The 16,054-nt window shown below is 48.0% G+C and overlaps 1 protein-coding gene across 1 annotated transcript in view; it reads left to right on the forward strand.

Moving 5' to 3' along the window:
• Positions 1-6,090: 6,090 nt before the first annotated feature.
• STAR (steroidogenic acute regulatory protein) overlaps positions 6,091-16,054 on the forward strand; it is a 30,441-nt gene continuing 20,477 nt past the window's right edge. Inside the window, exons 1-2 of the mRNA XM_078668164.1 lie at positions 6,091-6,402; positions 11,510-11,623. Of these exons, the coding sequence (XP_078524290.1) occupies positions 6,339-6,402; positions 11,510-11,623 (178 nt within the window). The 5' untranslated portion in view covers positions 6,091-6,338. The remainder of the gene's footprint in view (positions 6,403-11,509; positions 11,624-16,054) is intronic.

Here is a 16,054-nt window from a genome sequence, read left to right on the forward strand (position 1 = left end):
CCTCTCCTCTCTGCCCATGCGTTGTGTCCTGCCTCTCCTCTCTGCCCCTGCGTTGTCACCTGCCTCTCCACTGAGTCCCTGCGTTGTGTCTTGCATCTCCTCTCTGCCCCTGCGTTGTCCTGCCTCTCCTCTCTGCCCCTGCATTGTCCTGTCTCTCCTCTCTGCCCCTGCGTTGTGTCCTGCCTCACCTCTTCCCCCTTGCGTTGTGTTCTGCCTCACCTGTCCCCCTTGCGTTGTGTCCTGCCTCTCCTCTCTGCTCCTGCATTGTGTCTTGCCTCTCCTCTCTGCCCCTGCGTTGTGCCTTGCCTCTCCTCTCTGCCCCTGTGTTGTCCTGCCTCTCCTCTCTGCCCCTGGGTTGTCCTGCCTCACCTCTCCCCCCTTGCGTTGTGTCCTGCCTCTCCTCTCTGCCCCTGTGTTGTCCTACCTCTCCTCTCTGCCCCTGCGTTCTGTCCTGCCTCCCCTCTTCCCCCTTGCATTGTGTCCTGCCTCACCTGTTCCCCCTTGCATTGTGTCATGCCTCTCTACTCTTCCCCTGCGTTGTGTTTTGCCTCTCCTCTCTGCCCCTGCGTTGTGTCTGCCTCTCCTCTCTGCCCCTGCGTTGTCCTGCCTCTCCTCTCTGCCCCTGTGTTGTCCTGCCTCTCCTCTCTGCCCCTGGGTTGTCCTGCCTCACCTCTCCCCCCTTGCGTTGTGTTCTGCCTCACCTGTCCCCCTTGCGTTGTGTCCTGCCTCTCCTCTCTGCTCCTGCATTGTGTCTTGCCTCTCCTCTCTGCCCCTGCGTTGTGCCTTGCCTCTCCTCTCTGCCCCTGCGTTGTCCTGCCTCTCCTCTCTGCCCCTGGGTTGTCCTGCCTCACCTCTCCCCCCTTGCGTTGTGTCCTGCCTCTCCTCTCTGCCCCTGTGTTGTCCTACCTCTCCTCTCTGCCCCTGCGTTGTGTCCTGCCTCCCCTCTTCCCCCTTGCATTGTGTCCTGCCTCACCTGTCCCCCCTTGCGTTGTGTCATGCCTCTCTACTCTTCCCCTGCGTTGTGTCCTGCCTCTCCTCTCTGCCCCTGCGTTGTCCTGCCTCTCCTCTCTGCCCCTGCGTTGTAGAAGACCTGGCACATGTTACTTGAGGCACACTGGTGTCATGGTGTTAAAGACAGGGGCACTGCTTTCAGAGTCTTTGGCTCCTAAGGGGGACCCCAATCACCTGCCAGCTCTTTCACAAAAGCGCAACATTTCCAAGCTCAAACAGCTGACCAAAGCTTCCATTCCAGACGACAGACCCCGGTGTCTCACAGAGGATCACACAACACCACACAGACACACACCACACAGACACACACCACACACACACTCCCCCCGACACACACAACACCACACACACACACACACACACCACCACACACATAACACTACATACATAAGACCACTGTAGGAAAGGAGGGGCCCTGCGGGGACCTCTCTCTTCCTGGAACGTTACCGGGCGTTAGAGTCGGGCCTCCTCTGGGGGGGAGGTTTGCGCACTTGTGGTAATGCACACGGAAACACCAACACACTACAAATTGACACTACACCAGGAGGTTGAAATCAAACTTCTTTATATAAGGTCCTTGCTTTGGGGTCCGGACAGGTACACAATGGGGTCAGTACTCAGTCTCTTTTCGGGGGCTTGGGGGAGGTAAGGTAGGTCTGGATCCTCCGGGGTACTCACAGCCTTGCGGAATGCAGTTCGGCTCTCAATCTCCTGAGCCTCGGGTTGGGGGACTTGGGGATGACCACTGCAGGTCGGGTTTAGGCACTGTTCACACCCCGGGGTCGGGGGGGCTCGCTGGTCACGAGCCGGTGTAGAAATGCTGCTGGGCTGTAGTCCCGTTCTGACGTCACTCCCAGGCCGTGAATGTGGTGTTTGCTCTTTGGTTCACGGCTGGGGCCTGACCTCTGTGCGCCCCACACGCAGAGCGTACCCTGCAACTGCCGGAGTCCAGAGCCCCCCAGGTCTTGCAGGGCTTCCTTCACGGCATACTCGGGCGCGGGCTGGACAGTCTACGGCGGGCCCCACGCGTCAAGCGTACTCTACGACTGCCGGAGTGCGAAGCGTACTCCCACGGCAACCGGAGTACAGAGCGCCTCAGTTCTGCAGAGCTCCTTCAAGGCGTACTCGGTGCACGGGCTGAACAGTCTGCTGCGGGCCCCACGCGCAAAGCGTACCCTACGGCTGCCGGAGTGCGGAGCGTACTCCCACGACAACCGGAGTACGGGGTGAGGCGCAGGCAACACAGCCTTGCTGGAGAGGCGTACCTTGGATGATAGGAGTATGGCTGGACCGTCCGCTGCGGGTCTCACGCGCAAGGCGTACTCTGCGACTACCAGAGTACGGAGCGTCCTCCCACGGCAACCGGAGTACGGGATGAGTCACCAGCAGCACAGCTTTTCTGGATGGGCGTACCCTGGAGCGCGATGGATCCTCTGCGCTTCCAGGTACGCTACGGCTACTCCTCCGCCGGGGATACACTGATCAGCGGCCCCGTCCGTCTCGAGCCGCGACCCTGTCTGCAGGGCTCGAGTCCGGGACCAATATGTCTCTTCACAGGGGGACTGGAGCCGCGACTTCGTCTGCAGGGCTCGGGAAGGTCTCCGTGGGCACTCGACCCCCTTCTCCTCTCTAGTCCAGGATCCAACTGCCGCCCCCTCAATCTCCCGCCTAGGTTATTTTCAAAAACTACCCCCCTCAGTCACGCCTTCTTTGGAGGCGGGGGCTCCGGCCATATGTTGTTCAGGTCCGGCCTGGCCAGGGGGCAAGCGTGACCACCCCGCCCCCTTCCTCTTGGTAACACGATCGCCCCGTCCCAGTTGGCCAAGGGGGGATGGAGGCTTTGAGGGCAGAGCGTGGGTTGGCCTGGTATCACATCTGCGGGCCTGGCCCTAAGCTGCATACTCCTGGGGAGAAGGGTGGGGGCTGTGTGAGAGTGGCTGTCTGGGTGCAGGGAATAGGGGGGAGGAAGCGGGGGACAGCGAACAGGGTTGCTTTAGTGGGGGCCGTCGGTGCACACTTTCACCAGGAACACACACACACCACCAGCCGTCAGTGCATGCTTTCACCAAGCACATACAACACCAGCCGTCATTGCATGCTTTCACCAGGCACACACACCACGAGCCGTCTGTGAGTGAGGGTGACTGCAGAGTGAGAGTGACTCTGCAGAGTGAGTGTTCCAGAGAGAGCAGGGCATGCTTGTGCGCTTACACTGTGCACTGACACACAGGAGCTAAAACAAAGAACAGGTGAACACCTATCTTGGGAGCTTCATGGAGGCAGCCGGCATGTTCTTCGTTTGGAATTTCATTTAGTTTCTTCTTACACTTCTTCCCTGGCAGCGGTCCTGAGGTGGGGGAACTCTCTCTGCTGGGGGGTTGAGGGCACTTTAAGGGCCGCTTTGAAGCTGGAAATTTTTGTAAAACTAAAAGAGAAATCAGCTTTTTTTAGATCTTTCGCTCATGCAAATAATCTATTTGGGCTCAATTTAAATAGTGACTCACCCATGCCAAAGTCTGTACTGAAGTAGTTTTTAAAGAGGTCTGTAAGCACGATTAGTACAACAAGAGACATAGCCTTAAGTCATCCTAAAGTTCGTAACGAGGTGATCTGTGTGAGTGCGACGGGGAGTGGACCCCAGCCCTATCTCTCATGGAATGTTCCACATGGCATCAGAAGATTAATACTTCTTTTAAGAATTAACCTATTGCCCTTGAGAGACGTAACGGGCATTTGGGAAAAAACTCCTAGAGACGAGAGAATTTGTGAACTGTGCCGCTCCCAAATACAGGATCTCAATCATGTGCTATTTGTGTGTCCTGAACTTTTAAGGGCAAGGCGTATGTTCTTGAGACCCTCTTTTATCAAATTTAATATTCGTTCCGCTGAGGAGGCTCGATCTTTTGTGTTGTCCCCTCCTAATGAAGTGATCTGCCATAGAATATTTCAATTTTTTAAAACATTTCTGGCTATTTATTAGAACTTCTGAATTTTAGTTCAGTTGGTATGTGTAATGTTTTGTTGATTGCTTAAGGTAGATTTTGTATTTGTTATATAGTATGTTTTTTTATTGTATTGGTGTATTTTTGTGGACCTCCGTTGGAGTTCCGTAACAAATAAACTAATTGAATTGAATTGAATTGAATTGAGGCAGCCGGCCCTCTGTGAAGGGAGCAGCAAGGAGGGGACGCCCCAACCAATCAGGCCCAACTACTCACAACCTACTGTACGATTACAATACAGGCCAAAGGGCAGAGCTAGGTCTTTTCACATTACGTAGGATGAGCAGTGTGTGAGTGTGTAGGGTGAGCAATGTGTGAGTGTGCAGGGTGAGCAGTGTGTGAGTGTGCAGGGTTAACAGTGTGTGAGCGTGCAGGTTGAACATTGTGTGAGTGTGTAGGGTGAGCAGTGTGTAAGTGTGCAGGGTGAACATTGTGTGAGTTTGTAGGGTGAGCAGTGTGTGAGTGTGTAGGGTGAGCAGTGTGTGAGTGCGTAGGGTGAGCAGTGTGAGAGTGTGTAGGGTGAGTAGTGTGTGAGTGTGTAGGATTAGCAGTGTGTGAGTGTGTAGGGGCAGTGTGTGAGTGTACAGGGTACGAAAACTCGAACTAAGTCCACCACACACACACAAGACCACACACACAAGACCACACACATAAGACCACACACACACACACCACACACACACTCTCACCACCACACACTCACCACCACACACTCACCACCAGCCGTCAGTGCACGCTTTCACCGGGCACAAACACCACCAGCCATCAGTGCATGCTTTCACCGGGCACAAACACCACCAGCCATTAGTGCATGCTTTCACCGGGCACAAACACCACCAGCCGTCAGTGCAGGCTTCCACCAGGCACACACCACCAGACGTCAGTGCACGCTTTCACCAAACACACACACACCACCAGCCATCAGTAAACACTTTCACCATGCACACACAACACCAGCCGTTAGTGCACGCTTTCACCAGGCACACACACCACCAGCGGCAGTGCATGCTTCCACCAGGCACACACACCACCAGCCATCAGTGCACAATTTCTACAGGCACACACACCACCAGCCGTCAGTGCACACATCAATTGTTAACGCATCCACAATTAACTATTGTAGCAATCGCAACATGGTGCACTTTACTTTTACACATATTCATCTAAAGCGCAGCATGCCACCAGTGCTACAATTCCAATCCAACCAACATAATTCCACTACACACCACATGCATACACTCCATAACACATGGCTAAAAGACATTGCCATTTACAATGCCATTGGCTCTAACTCAAATAAATCTGAGCCCTATTGCATTTCCAAAGCTTGTTTATGTCTGCTCACAATGCAGCACACGTAGAAAGAGGAAATAACAAGGAGAAATACTCACATTTCTCCTCCTTACGTCTCCATTGGGATGTCAAAGCATTTTGACGCAAACCCAGGTTTTACTTAATTTAGTAAAACTGGGATTGTTCCAAAATCCATGGGGGACCCTGGTTCGCCCAAAATCCACCCATGGGCTGCCGTGCATGACTTTGGGTTTACCAAGCCATGCAATGTGGGGCAGCATGGCAACGCAGGGGCTTGATTAATATATGCCTAGGTGTTAAACCCCCGATTCGGCCACACAACACTATCACTTCACGCGACTAACGATCTCTTCGTGTCTAAACCACTGAACTCTTAGCAGGAAGCGGTTCGGAGCTGCCTACGCGTGCTGTGACGAAGGTTGCCTATTAATTTATAGTCAGATCACTGACTTTTGGGGGCAGCAGGAAATATTGGCCCAAGTGCGCGCATCTGGCGATGGCTGGCCCAGCACGAGGCCAGCAACGTGAGCGCCTGGCCGAGGGCCCGTGTCCAGGGTTGGACAGGATGGATGACGTCCTTGCCCCCATTAGGGCCTCTTCCAGCCCTTGGAGACGGAGCATGATGGATGGCTCGCGGCCTTGCTCCCTTGACTCACCCCATAAATGATGTCGCGCCTTATCAGGGCTCTTACCGCAAAACATCCTTGGACGTGTTTATAAGGAGGCAGAGCTGCGGGGACAGCAACACACGCAACAATTCACAGCTCCCCCGAACACTAAGGTGCAAAGTATACTGTAAGCGGAGGTACCCGTAACTCTGAGAGGAGAAGAGACCGAGCCACTCACAGGCACACAGAACCACCCGCGCCATCCGCTGCCCTCGACAGAGAAGAGGCTACAGGACTAGCACGACTGAGGCGTCTCCACTCCTTGTAACCCGGAGAAAACCAGCGTTTGGACCCCACTTCCTAGCCACATAGGACACCACCGGAACTCCCTGCCAGCTGCGGAATGTTACCTGCCACCATCAAGCTGTGCGCAGGGATCTCCTATCGGCACCTGCGCAGCATGACGGGTAAGGATTCAGAAAGAGGCGTACGGGGAGTGTAAAATATTTAGCGGCAGATTTAGAAACCCCCTTGCGCAGCTTTTGCGTCCCTTTTAACATGGGGAAAGTGACGTAAAAGTGGCGTAAGGGTCTTGTAAATCTGCCCCTTAATGCTCCTTATCTCTCGTGTGAGCGCCCAGTGCTGAGGAGTGTGCGTAATGCGGACGCACGGAAGGCACCCGAGGCAGAGATTGAACGCATCTCGTCCAAGGTCACGCCTTTTAATGAAGGTGGGAAGCTGTGATTATTATCTGTTTCTGTAGTCCACCCTTTACTAAATAGACCACTTTCATTCTGCGTCTTTCCTCCCAAAATACTTTCTTGCCAAATTCTCCTACCGTTAGAAGCATTCTCAATCACAAACTCTTTATTGCTATTATCCCGATGCGTCTTTCTTTCCGTTACTGCTTGGGGAAAGCGTTTAGAGGCGTTTGTTTCAGCACTGGGCGCAATACAAACATCTCACAGTAATACTAGCAATGTTTGTATGCTAGCGGCACGGGTGTGGCATTAGTTATTGCAGGTGCATTTGAGAACCGTTAATTTTATACAAATATTGCTCGTCGCCGCCACTTTGTCTCCTACGTAAGCACCCACTAAAGTAATACATAAAGAAACATCGATGCAGTGCGCAGTGTATTCCTATATGGCGCTTATGGCCCCTTCACATATGTTCAGTGGATCGATAGATGGATGGTTCGAGAGATGGATGGAGCGATGGATGTATGGAGAGATGGATAATGGATGGATAGATGGATCGAGTGATTGATGTATGGGTGGAAGGATGGATGGCTGGATGGATGTATGGGTGGAGAGATGGATGGAGCGATGGATGTATGGAGAGATGGATAATGGATGGATAGATGGATAGAGCGATTAATGTATGGGTGGATGGTTGGAGAGCTGGATGGATGGATGTATGGGTGGAGAGATGGATGGATGAATGGAGAGATAGATGGAGCGATGGATGTATGGAGAGACTGATGGATGGAGAGATGGATAATGGATGGATAGATGGATGGAGTGATTGCTGTATGGGTGGATGGATGGAGAGATGGATGGATGGATAAATGGAGAGATGGATGGAGCAATGGATGTATGGATGGATGGAGAGACTGATGGATGGAGAGATGGATAATGGATGGAGCAATTGATGTATGGGTGGATGGATGGAGAGATGGATGGAGCGATGGATGGATGGCTGGAGAGACTGATGGATGGAGAGATGGATAATGGATGGATAGATGGATGGAGCAATTGATGTATGGGTGGATGGTTGGAGAGATGGATTTATGGGTGGATGGATGGAGCGATGGATGGAGGGATGGATGATGGATGGAGCAATTGATGTATGGGTGGATGGTTGGAGAGATGGATTTATGGGTGGGTGGATGGAGAGATGGATGGAGGGATGGATGATGGATGGAGCGATTGATGTACGGGTGGATGGAGAGATGGATGTATGGATGGATGGGTGGATGGATGGAGAGATTGATGGATGGATAGACCACCAGCTCTGCTGGAATTTCGACTAATTACAACGTCTGCACAAAGATGTGCCTAGTCAGCACTCACTGCCCCCTCCAGCACTGTACCCCGTAAGGGGGAGAAGGGAATAGACCCACATGACTTAGGCATGTGTGATGTACCACTATCCAAAGCCATGCAACGTACTTCTGACTGACACACCTGAAGGCATCAGTAATTGCCCGGTCTGAGCGGCATAGCTTATAGTGCCACATAGGATTGTCATGGCGGTCTCCTCCTGGTAGCTCAGTTTGACAGAAGGGGCTGCAGAACGAGTGCCCCCCACGGCTTTAGTAAAGTATCTAGTCTAAGTGGCCCCGTGAGAGCCCATGCTGACAGCGGCTGTCTCCTTTCGGTGTTTACCTCTCTCTGACGGGAAGGGGCTGCACATTAAGTGACGCACTTCCCGCTGACAGTCGAGGAGCGCAGTGGTTGTCTTCTCCTGGTGGCTTGGTGGATTTGGCAGTAAAGGGCGCAGATTGTGTGATTGCGTGCACCCCAGGGTGTCAGTAAAGTGTTTCATGGAAGTGGTTTCGCTTCCTGTGGCAGACCGTGATTGCCTCCTCTGGGTGACTTGTTTTCTTCTGACAGCCAGGGGTGCAGGTGAAGTGACAGCTTCCCTCGGGCAGTCGAGAGGTTCAGTGGTTGTTAGCTCTCGGTGACGCTGTGAAGGCTCGAGTAGTTGTTTCGTCCGAGTGACCGTCTCTGACAGTTTCCCCAGAACTTTGCGCTGAGGAGGGTGTCTCCAGGCCGTCCCCTGGCAGACAAGGGTTCAAGGGGTTGTGTTTGGAGAGATGTAGTATCTTTATTCCTCACACTGTGAGTACTCAAGATCTAGATGTCACGGCATGAGGCTGGAAGGAGAAGCCTAGAATAAGTAATGCTATAAAATATATTTGATTGCAGGGCAATAATATGGATCAGCTTCACAGCATGAAGAATACACAGGGCGCTTGTAACACGCGCACACTGCAACGGAACTAAGGAGACAGGATAGAGCTGGAGACCCCGTTGGGTCTTTCTTTCAAGAACAGCAAGGAAAGCGTAGACAGACGTGTCTTCTCTTGCAGGTGTCCGAAACCCATCCCTGGCTGCTAGCAACCAGTGGGGTAGCAAGGTCAGGTGGTACCTGGTTCGGAAAATGTATTGCCCCCCCCCCCCACACACACACACATTGAAATTATTAAAATAAGGAAAAAAGATAGTTACACATATTTGTGCCATTTTGTCACCCCCCTCGGTGATGACACCCGGGGAGGTCCACACCCGCCTTCCTACGCCACTGCTAATAACTAGCTACAATCTTTGCTTGCAGATAACAATGGTGGCTGCCGGTGAGGGGGTTCTTTATCATATTTCCCAGAGCTCTGCTGTAAGCAAACACATTTAGTGGTTGCATCCAACCAGATAAAACTGAAACATTCTTGCAGAGCAAGCTCATTGGGTTTAGAGCCTGCTGCAGAGATCTACGTGCAATGTATGAGTCATAGATTTGAATTCCATCAGATCTGACTCAGCCTTTCATTCTGCTGAATTTCGGTGAAAAGAAGGATGTATGCTCCAAAGAAGGCTGCTGGAAGGACGTCATAAAAAAAACCTTAGAAATAAATCCTAACCATGCCTCCAATAATAATGGAATACTCCAGATATTGTCCCTTGCCCGAACCTGTTTTAAACTCTAATTCATTTTGTACAGGTCTCATTTCTTTTTGATCAATAATGAACCATTTACATATTGGAAATATTGTGACGGTTTTTATTAACTTATAACAATAAATTGAATTTACTTGAATACATTTACCTATTCCCTGTGTTTTTTAGTTCCTGCAGGACCTCATCTGATCAATAGGGGGACAGGGATGTTTACACTGTACCAGAACCTTTACATTACGACTGTGATGATCTAGGCAAGGAGTTCCTTATCGCACGTCAACCAGCGGGAATCTTTCGGAAACGCATGCACCTTCACCAATCCTAGCAGGGGCTTCACAGGAGACCCACCCACCTGACCAGCTCCACACGCCCTGCCCCACCCTGTGAACGTGGCTGCCCCCAAGTGACTGCAAAGAGCTCCTCACGCAGTGCATGCTGGGCGCATTGGCTTTGCCAAATTCTTTGTTATTGCAACCAACATCTTAATAGTTATAGTGACAATTTTAGTGGGATTTTCTTTAGTCAGTTACTAGTCCCGGCTTGACAGGGTCTGCCCATGTATTTTGAAGCCACTATATCGGTGGGACAGAATATTGAGGGCACAAAATATAGATATATATAGATATATATATATATATAGATATATATATATAGTGACAGATAATTCTAGATTTGTGTTATACCTAACTCCACATATATGTACCTGCGCAGTACATATATACTGAAGGTAAGTAGATGTGAAGTTAAGAATAGTAAATCTACACATCAAGCCATGCACTTACCTTTCGATATTCTGTCCCCGATATTCCTATACCGCAATATTATTGGTTGACATTCAGTAAGCTTGACAGCACAGATGTCTGCATGATGTATTGGTACAAATTCTTTAAAATATCCATAGATTGAGCTTGGGCTCCTCTTAGAGACGATTTTGTCTCTCACTCTATGCTATTGGTTGCTTTGTGTATCATTCCGCTTCCTATCGAGTGATTATTTTGCAATGTATGCAGGACTATTTTAATATCCCATAAGTTCTCTTAATTATTCCACATTTAATTGTTTATCTCATAGGTACATTGTCTACTAAAAACAATCGCATCTTTGTTTTGCTTTTCATTTCAGTTGGGCTTTTTTTAATGTTTTAGCCATGACACAAAATGCAAGCCAAGCCTCTTGCTTTCCCAATACAATGAATGATTTTAGCTACACAATCTCGGAATGAGTACCAATTATTTTGGTAATAACAAGGCCCAGCCCATTGTTAAAGCAGCAACTGATAATGTTATTTATTGTGCTCTTTATGCAAATTTATTAAAACTATATATAAGTATAACAGGTATAGGCTTGTACCACATGTTAACTTCAAGGGGTCTTTTGGTGCTACTGACAAATAACAGTGATTTATTCTTACCCAAATCATTGCTACTCATTCTATTGACCTCAGAAGGATTAGAGTGGATCTGCCACCTCCAGGCCACCCACACTTCGCTTCCGTCATTCAGGGGAACCCGTGACCATGATGTCAGAGAATATATTAATCTAGTGAGCCGCAAGGCTGAGCTTTGCAAAGCCAGTGGGAACTGCACCCCTGACACAGCCTGGCCATGACTATATACTAGGTCAGTGCCTAAATAAGTCAGGTCTGGCTGAGGCGATTATGTGCCCCAGTCACTACCCCCCCGGCTAGAGTGACTTTTGTGATTCACCAGCCTATAGGAATTCTGTAATGTGCCTTAGAGGATGTCACTCCGATGGTTTTGATACCATTGGTTTCAAAACATCTCAAACCTTCTCTGATCAGATTTAGGTGGTTGTACGCTTGTCGCCATCTTGAACTTGCAACTGATTCTGCTTCATAACCTAACTTTGTCAAACCTTTGCCTTTTTTCCACAGGACTAAGACGAACAGCCGCCATGGCCATTGGGCAGCAGTTGGACAGACTGGCCTTTGCGGGACCAGGCCCCAGCACCTGGGTCAACCACGTGCGCCGAAGAAGCTCCCTGCTCAGTAAGTCCTAGATACCTACCCCGTCTGAGGATGCTTTCCACATTCTGCTTTCAGCATCTTCCTTCCTAGAGTACATTGTATGCAGGCACCCGCTGTGCTATGGACGTGTTTTGTGGAAGAGATTTCTTAAACTTTAAGAAATCTCTTCCACCAAACACGTCCTTTAAGACTTAAAGGATCCTGACAGACTTAGATGAACATGCGTAGAACCCCAGTAAATCTTTGTAGGAAGTTATTCAGCATTTGACAGTAACTCACCTGTGCAGCTGGGGTCCATCTGTTCCCAAATGCACTCTCTGCTCAAATATTTAACTGAATATGCATTGCTTGTTAAAATAGGATTATTTTATTTTCTACTGCCCTGGTCACCTTCTGCCAGCCAGTTGAAACCCTGGTTACCTAATCAATCCACAGGCCTGATTCTATGAGATTCACTAGAATCCCTTGTCTCCTGTCTTTAAAACATGCACTGGATCACCTACTATTCCCATTAATTTTTAGTTGTTTAATATAAATTATTTTGTTGCAAATTCGTAAAGGCATGCACAAAAGAAAAATCCTTACACAAGCAACTGTAGAGAGACATTAATGTAAATTATATAATCCAAACATTATTTGATGCAGAATTAGAAGAACAAAAAGTGTACATATTTGTACACGATGGACTCAATATAAAAACACAAAATTGAACTCAGTGTTTGTAATGCCTGATGAATTATGGCAGATTAATTACGATTTTAATACATACTGAAACTACTCTGGAGGGTCAATACATGGATATAAAATGAGACTGGGATGATTTAGCTCCAATCCCAATCAAGTGGGCATTTATAGTGATGCTCTCTGCACATTCTGTGCATATAATCCTTTTCGTTTGTATTCTTAACTAGAACTGTTTACCAAAATATCAATTTTGGAGCATTTTGGAAAAGATGTATGCACCCCAGTGTCAGTGAAATGATGTAAACCAGATAATCTGGTAGTCTTGGGTGAGGTAGGGAGGGAAGTGGCCATAGAGCCAGACTGAACAAATCCCCACTACCCCCCAACAACGATTTTAGCACAAGTCCAGGAATACTAAATTCAGGTCACTTATTCAGGATAACCACTGGATATGTAAATAATGTTAATTTATTTTTTGTTGTATGTAAATTCATTTAATGTCGATATATTGAAAATCTGGCATGCATCTGACCACCAAACATTCAAGACACTACTGCCTTACAAGGCTACAAAGTCTACAAGGGCCAATGTAAATAAATAGGATTAGTACTTTAAGCAACCATGACTATAGTTCTCAAATACAGCGGTCTGGGTAGTTAGTTTAGTGAGATCTTGTAATTCTCAACTTCAGCAGTATAGTTAGCAGTTTAGTGAGATATCTTATAGTTCTCAACTACAGCGGTCTGGTTAGAAGTTTAGTGAGATCTTATAGGTCTCAACTACAGCGGTCTGGTTAGCAGTTTAGTGAGATCTTATAGTTCTCAACTACAACGGTCTGGTTAGCAGTTTAATGAGATGTTCTCAAGTTTTTGTGTGTGAACAGTCTCTAACTACCCAATTTGATATCTCAAGCCATACTTCAGTTTGGTTTCATATATTTAGAGATAAGATTTTGCAGTGGGGTGGTGGGTATCTCTTTATAAGCGTGTGCATCACAAATTCTTCTGATATTGAACAGACGGAAGCGGGCAATAAGCCAATATTTTTCATATACATCAGTACATTTGACTATTTATGCTTTACCAGGCTGGTCTTTTGTTTTTTAACCTAAAGGCAGCATTGCAAATCTGAATTTGCAGTATATATTAATATTCATGGAAGTTAATGCCAGTGGTATCGAAAGTGGCATCATCGCATCCTTTGACCTCCGCACTCCAACCCCACCCCCAGGGCATACGTGGCTTGACCCTCAATCCCACTCCTATCTTCTCAACAGCCCCCTAACTCCTGAGGGAGGGCAGGAAAGGAGAAATCTGTGGAAACTACAGAAAGTAAAGATGTCCCTAAGAATCCGGTGTACTTTCTGTGCCTGCTGCTGCCTTCTTGAGCCCTGAAAAAAGGAGTGGCTAGGGCGTGCTAGGAGTACCAACGGCGTAGCTAGGAATAGCAGCTACAAGTTTTGGCTGCATCTGTATAACCTTCATTTATGCATCACAATAACAGGTATTTGTCGAGCACAACGTTTATCCACAAAGAGGTCTCTTGATGCTATTGATAAAATGTTTGTTTATTGTTACCAACTTGATGGTACCCATTTTATCAAGCTCAGAGGATTGAAAGGCTTAGGGACCACACCAGGATTTGAACCAGAACATAAGGTCAAACATAAATCCCTCCAGTGGATGCATTAGTCATCCGAACCACCAGTTGAAGCGCTGCACAATGGCAGACCGGGACAATACCCAGGGAGGGAGGGCACGATCGTTTCGATTCTTTCACTTGGTTCTGCTTCCGTAACCGAAGTCAGTCTGTGCAGCGCTTCAACTTTAAAACCACTCCTCGAACTCTAAGTAGATACAGATTCGGAGTTCGCTGAACACACCACTGCAGTGTACCCAGCTGGGTTAACTGTAAGTGCCAATATCCCTTTTTATTCACGCATGGTGGTTACCAGTCAAAAAACTCCATCCATTCTGTGTATTCACATACGTCCAGAAGTCCCGCACCCCCTTGTCCTGACGAGACCCATTATACTGCCATGGTTGAAACGCCGTCGACGCCCCTAGAAAACGAACCCTACAAACAGTGCCTATGATTTAAGATAGTCATTGTGACAAGTATTGCTGTCATTATTAGTTATTTGATGGTCGTTTTCTTTTCCTTGTATTATATTTCCTGTAGAAACCTTGTACAATTCACGTATTGCTTTGGATAAACTCACTGTACCTTTTTGGTTCTCACTTTACACCTTGGGCACTTGTGCACTTTCTATTTGGAACACTAAATGTATATAAATATTCATTGTTTATTGAAAAGAAATATAACATCAATGATGGTTGAAATTAAATGTGTAGAGTTGTTTTTCTCTTTCGGATATCCCCTTTAAAAACCCTCTAAGTATTATTAATTAATGTATGCTGTAGTGATTATTTAATTATACAATTGTTTCTCCACTGGAACCAATGTTTCCGATATATAGTATGCACCCTGGTTCCTAAGTGAGTAGGGTCCCCTTGTCTCCTTTTGTGACTAGAGTACCTTAAGGCTCAGGGTTTAATCTGGCTCTACTGAGAGAGTCACGCTCGGCGTGAATTGTGGACGCCTTAGCTTCCAGCTACAGAAAGATTGCTCATGTGTTGCAAGAACTGTATGTCACAGTCAAACTATCGCCCCACAGAAACCTTGTGTCCTAAATATAATTTACAGTTAGTTTGCTCAATTGTAGTTAATAAAAGGACATTTACACTCAATGGGACTATATTTTTGTGAGCAATCTTTAGCGGATGGTACTTCTGTCATACAATATTTTTGCTAACAACAGTCTGGACCCGAACCTGCAAGAATTCAGAGATTACCCTCCCTTCCCATTTCACTAATCCACACTCAGCCTGGTATAACGTTTGTATTACCAATGCACTCTGTGCTCTTCATGGGCGAGGTTACCAATTTCAAATACTGTCCTTAGGAGTTTAACTCAGCCTGCGAGGGTCACTGATTTCTAAGGGTCGTGGACCAGGGTCAGCGGACTCAACAATTCTCGCCTCGGTGCCTACTCTAACCTGGGATCCCACTCGGCAACTCTGGGCATTAGCTTGCCTAATCTCCACAACGGCCCCATCAACGCCAGGGATGCCTGGCTCCAACTTGGGGATTCCCAGTAGGGACCATCCCACAGGGAAAGCCAGGACGGGTTCCCCAGCGGTATACAGCGCCGGGACGCCCCTTTGCTGGGGCAGCTGTGCGCTTTACAAGTATACGACATTTAACATTTAAAACGAAGTATATATATGCAGCTTCACTTTCAATGTCTGCAACCATGTGACCCAACCCCATCCTGTTCAGCCCCCACCTGGCAGTCTGATGCCCTGAGGTGCTGCCAAGGGGACAAGTCACCTCTTCAACAAATATACATATGGTTGGTATTATCAGACGGCATCTAGGATGATTAAAAAAGTTTAAAAGTGCAAATCGATTTTAGGACACTATGCTCTACTCTTACGAGAAATGATGCCCTTATATTATGTCCTGTTTATATTAGTCAACAGGAATGTGATCAGGACCCACTGGTTACCCATTCTTCTCCAGTTCTATTGCCTCACCGGCAGCCTCCACGTCAGACAGTGGAATTGGAGCTATTTTGTTCCCCTCAGAGACTGACATGGATAATGGTATTGGGTGTTCTGTGTTGAATAAAGTAATGGAAAATGGCAAACTCAACTCTTTGTCACCTCGAACCAATCCGTTGTGATCACGAGATTTACCCTAAGT

This window comes from Lissotriton helveticus, chromosome 11, assembly GCF_964261635.1.
Source record: "Lissotriton helveticus chromosome 11, aLisHel1.1, whole genome shotgun sequence".
Lineage (NCBI taxonomy): Eukaryota > Metazoa > Chordata > Amphibia > Caudata > Salamandridae > Lissotriton > Lissotriton helveticus.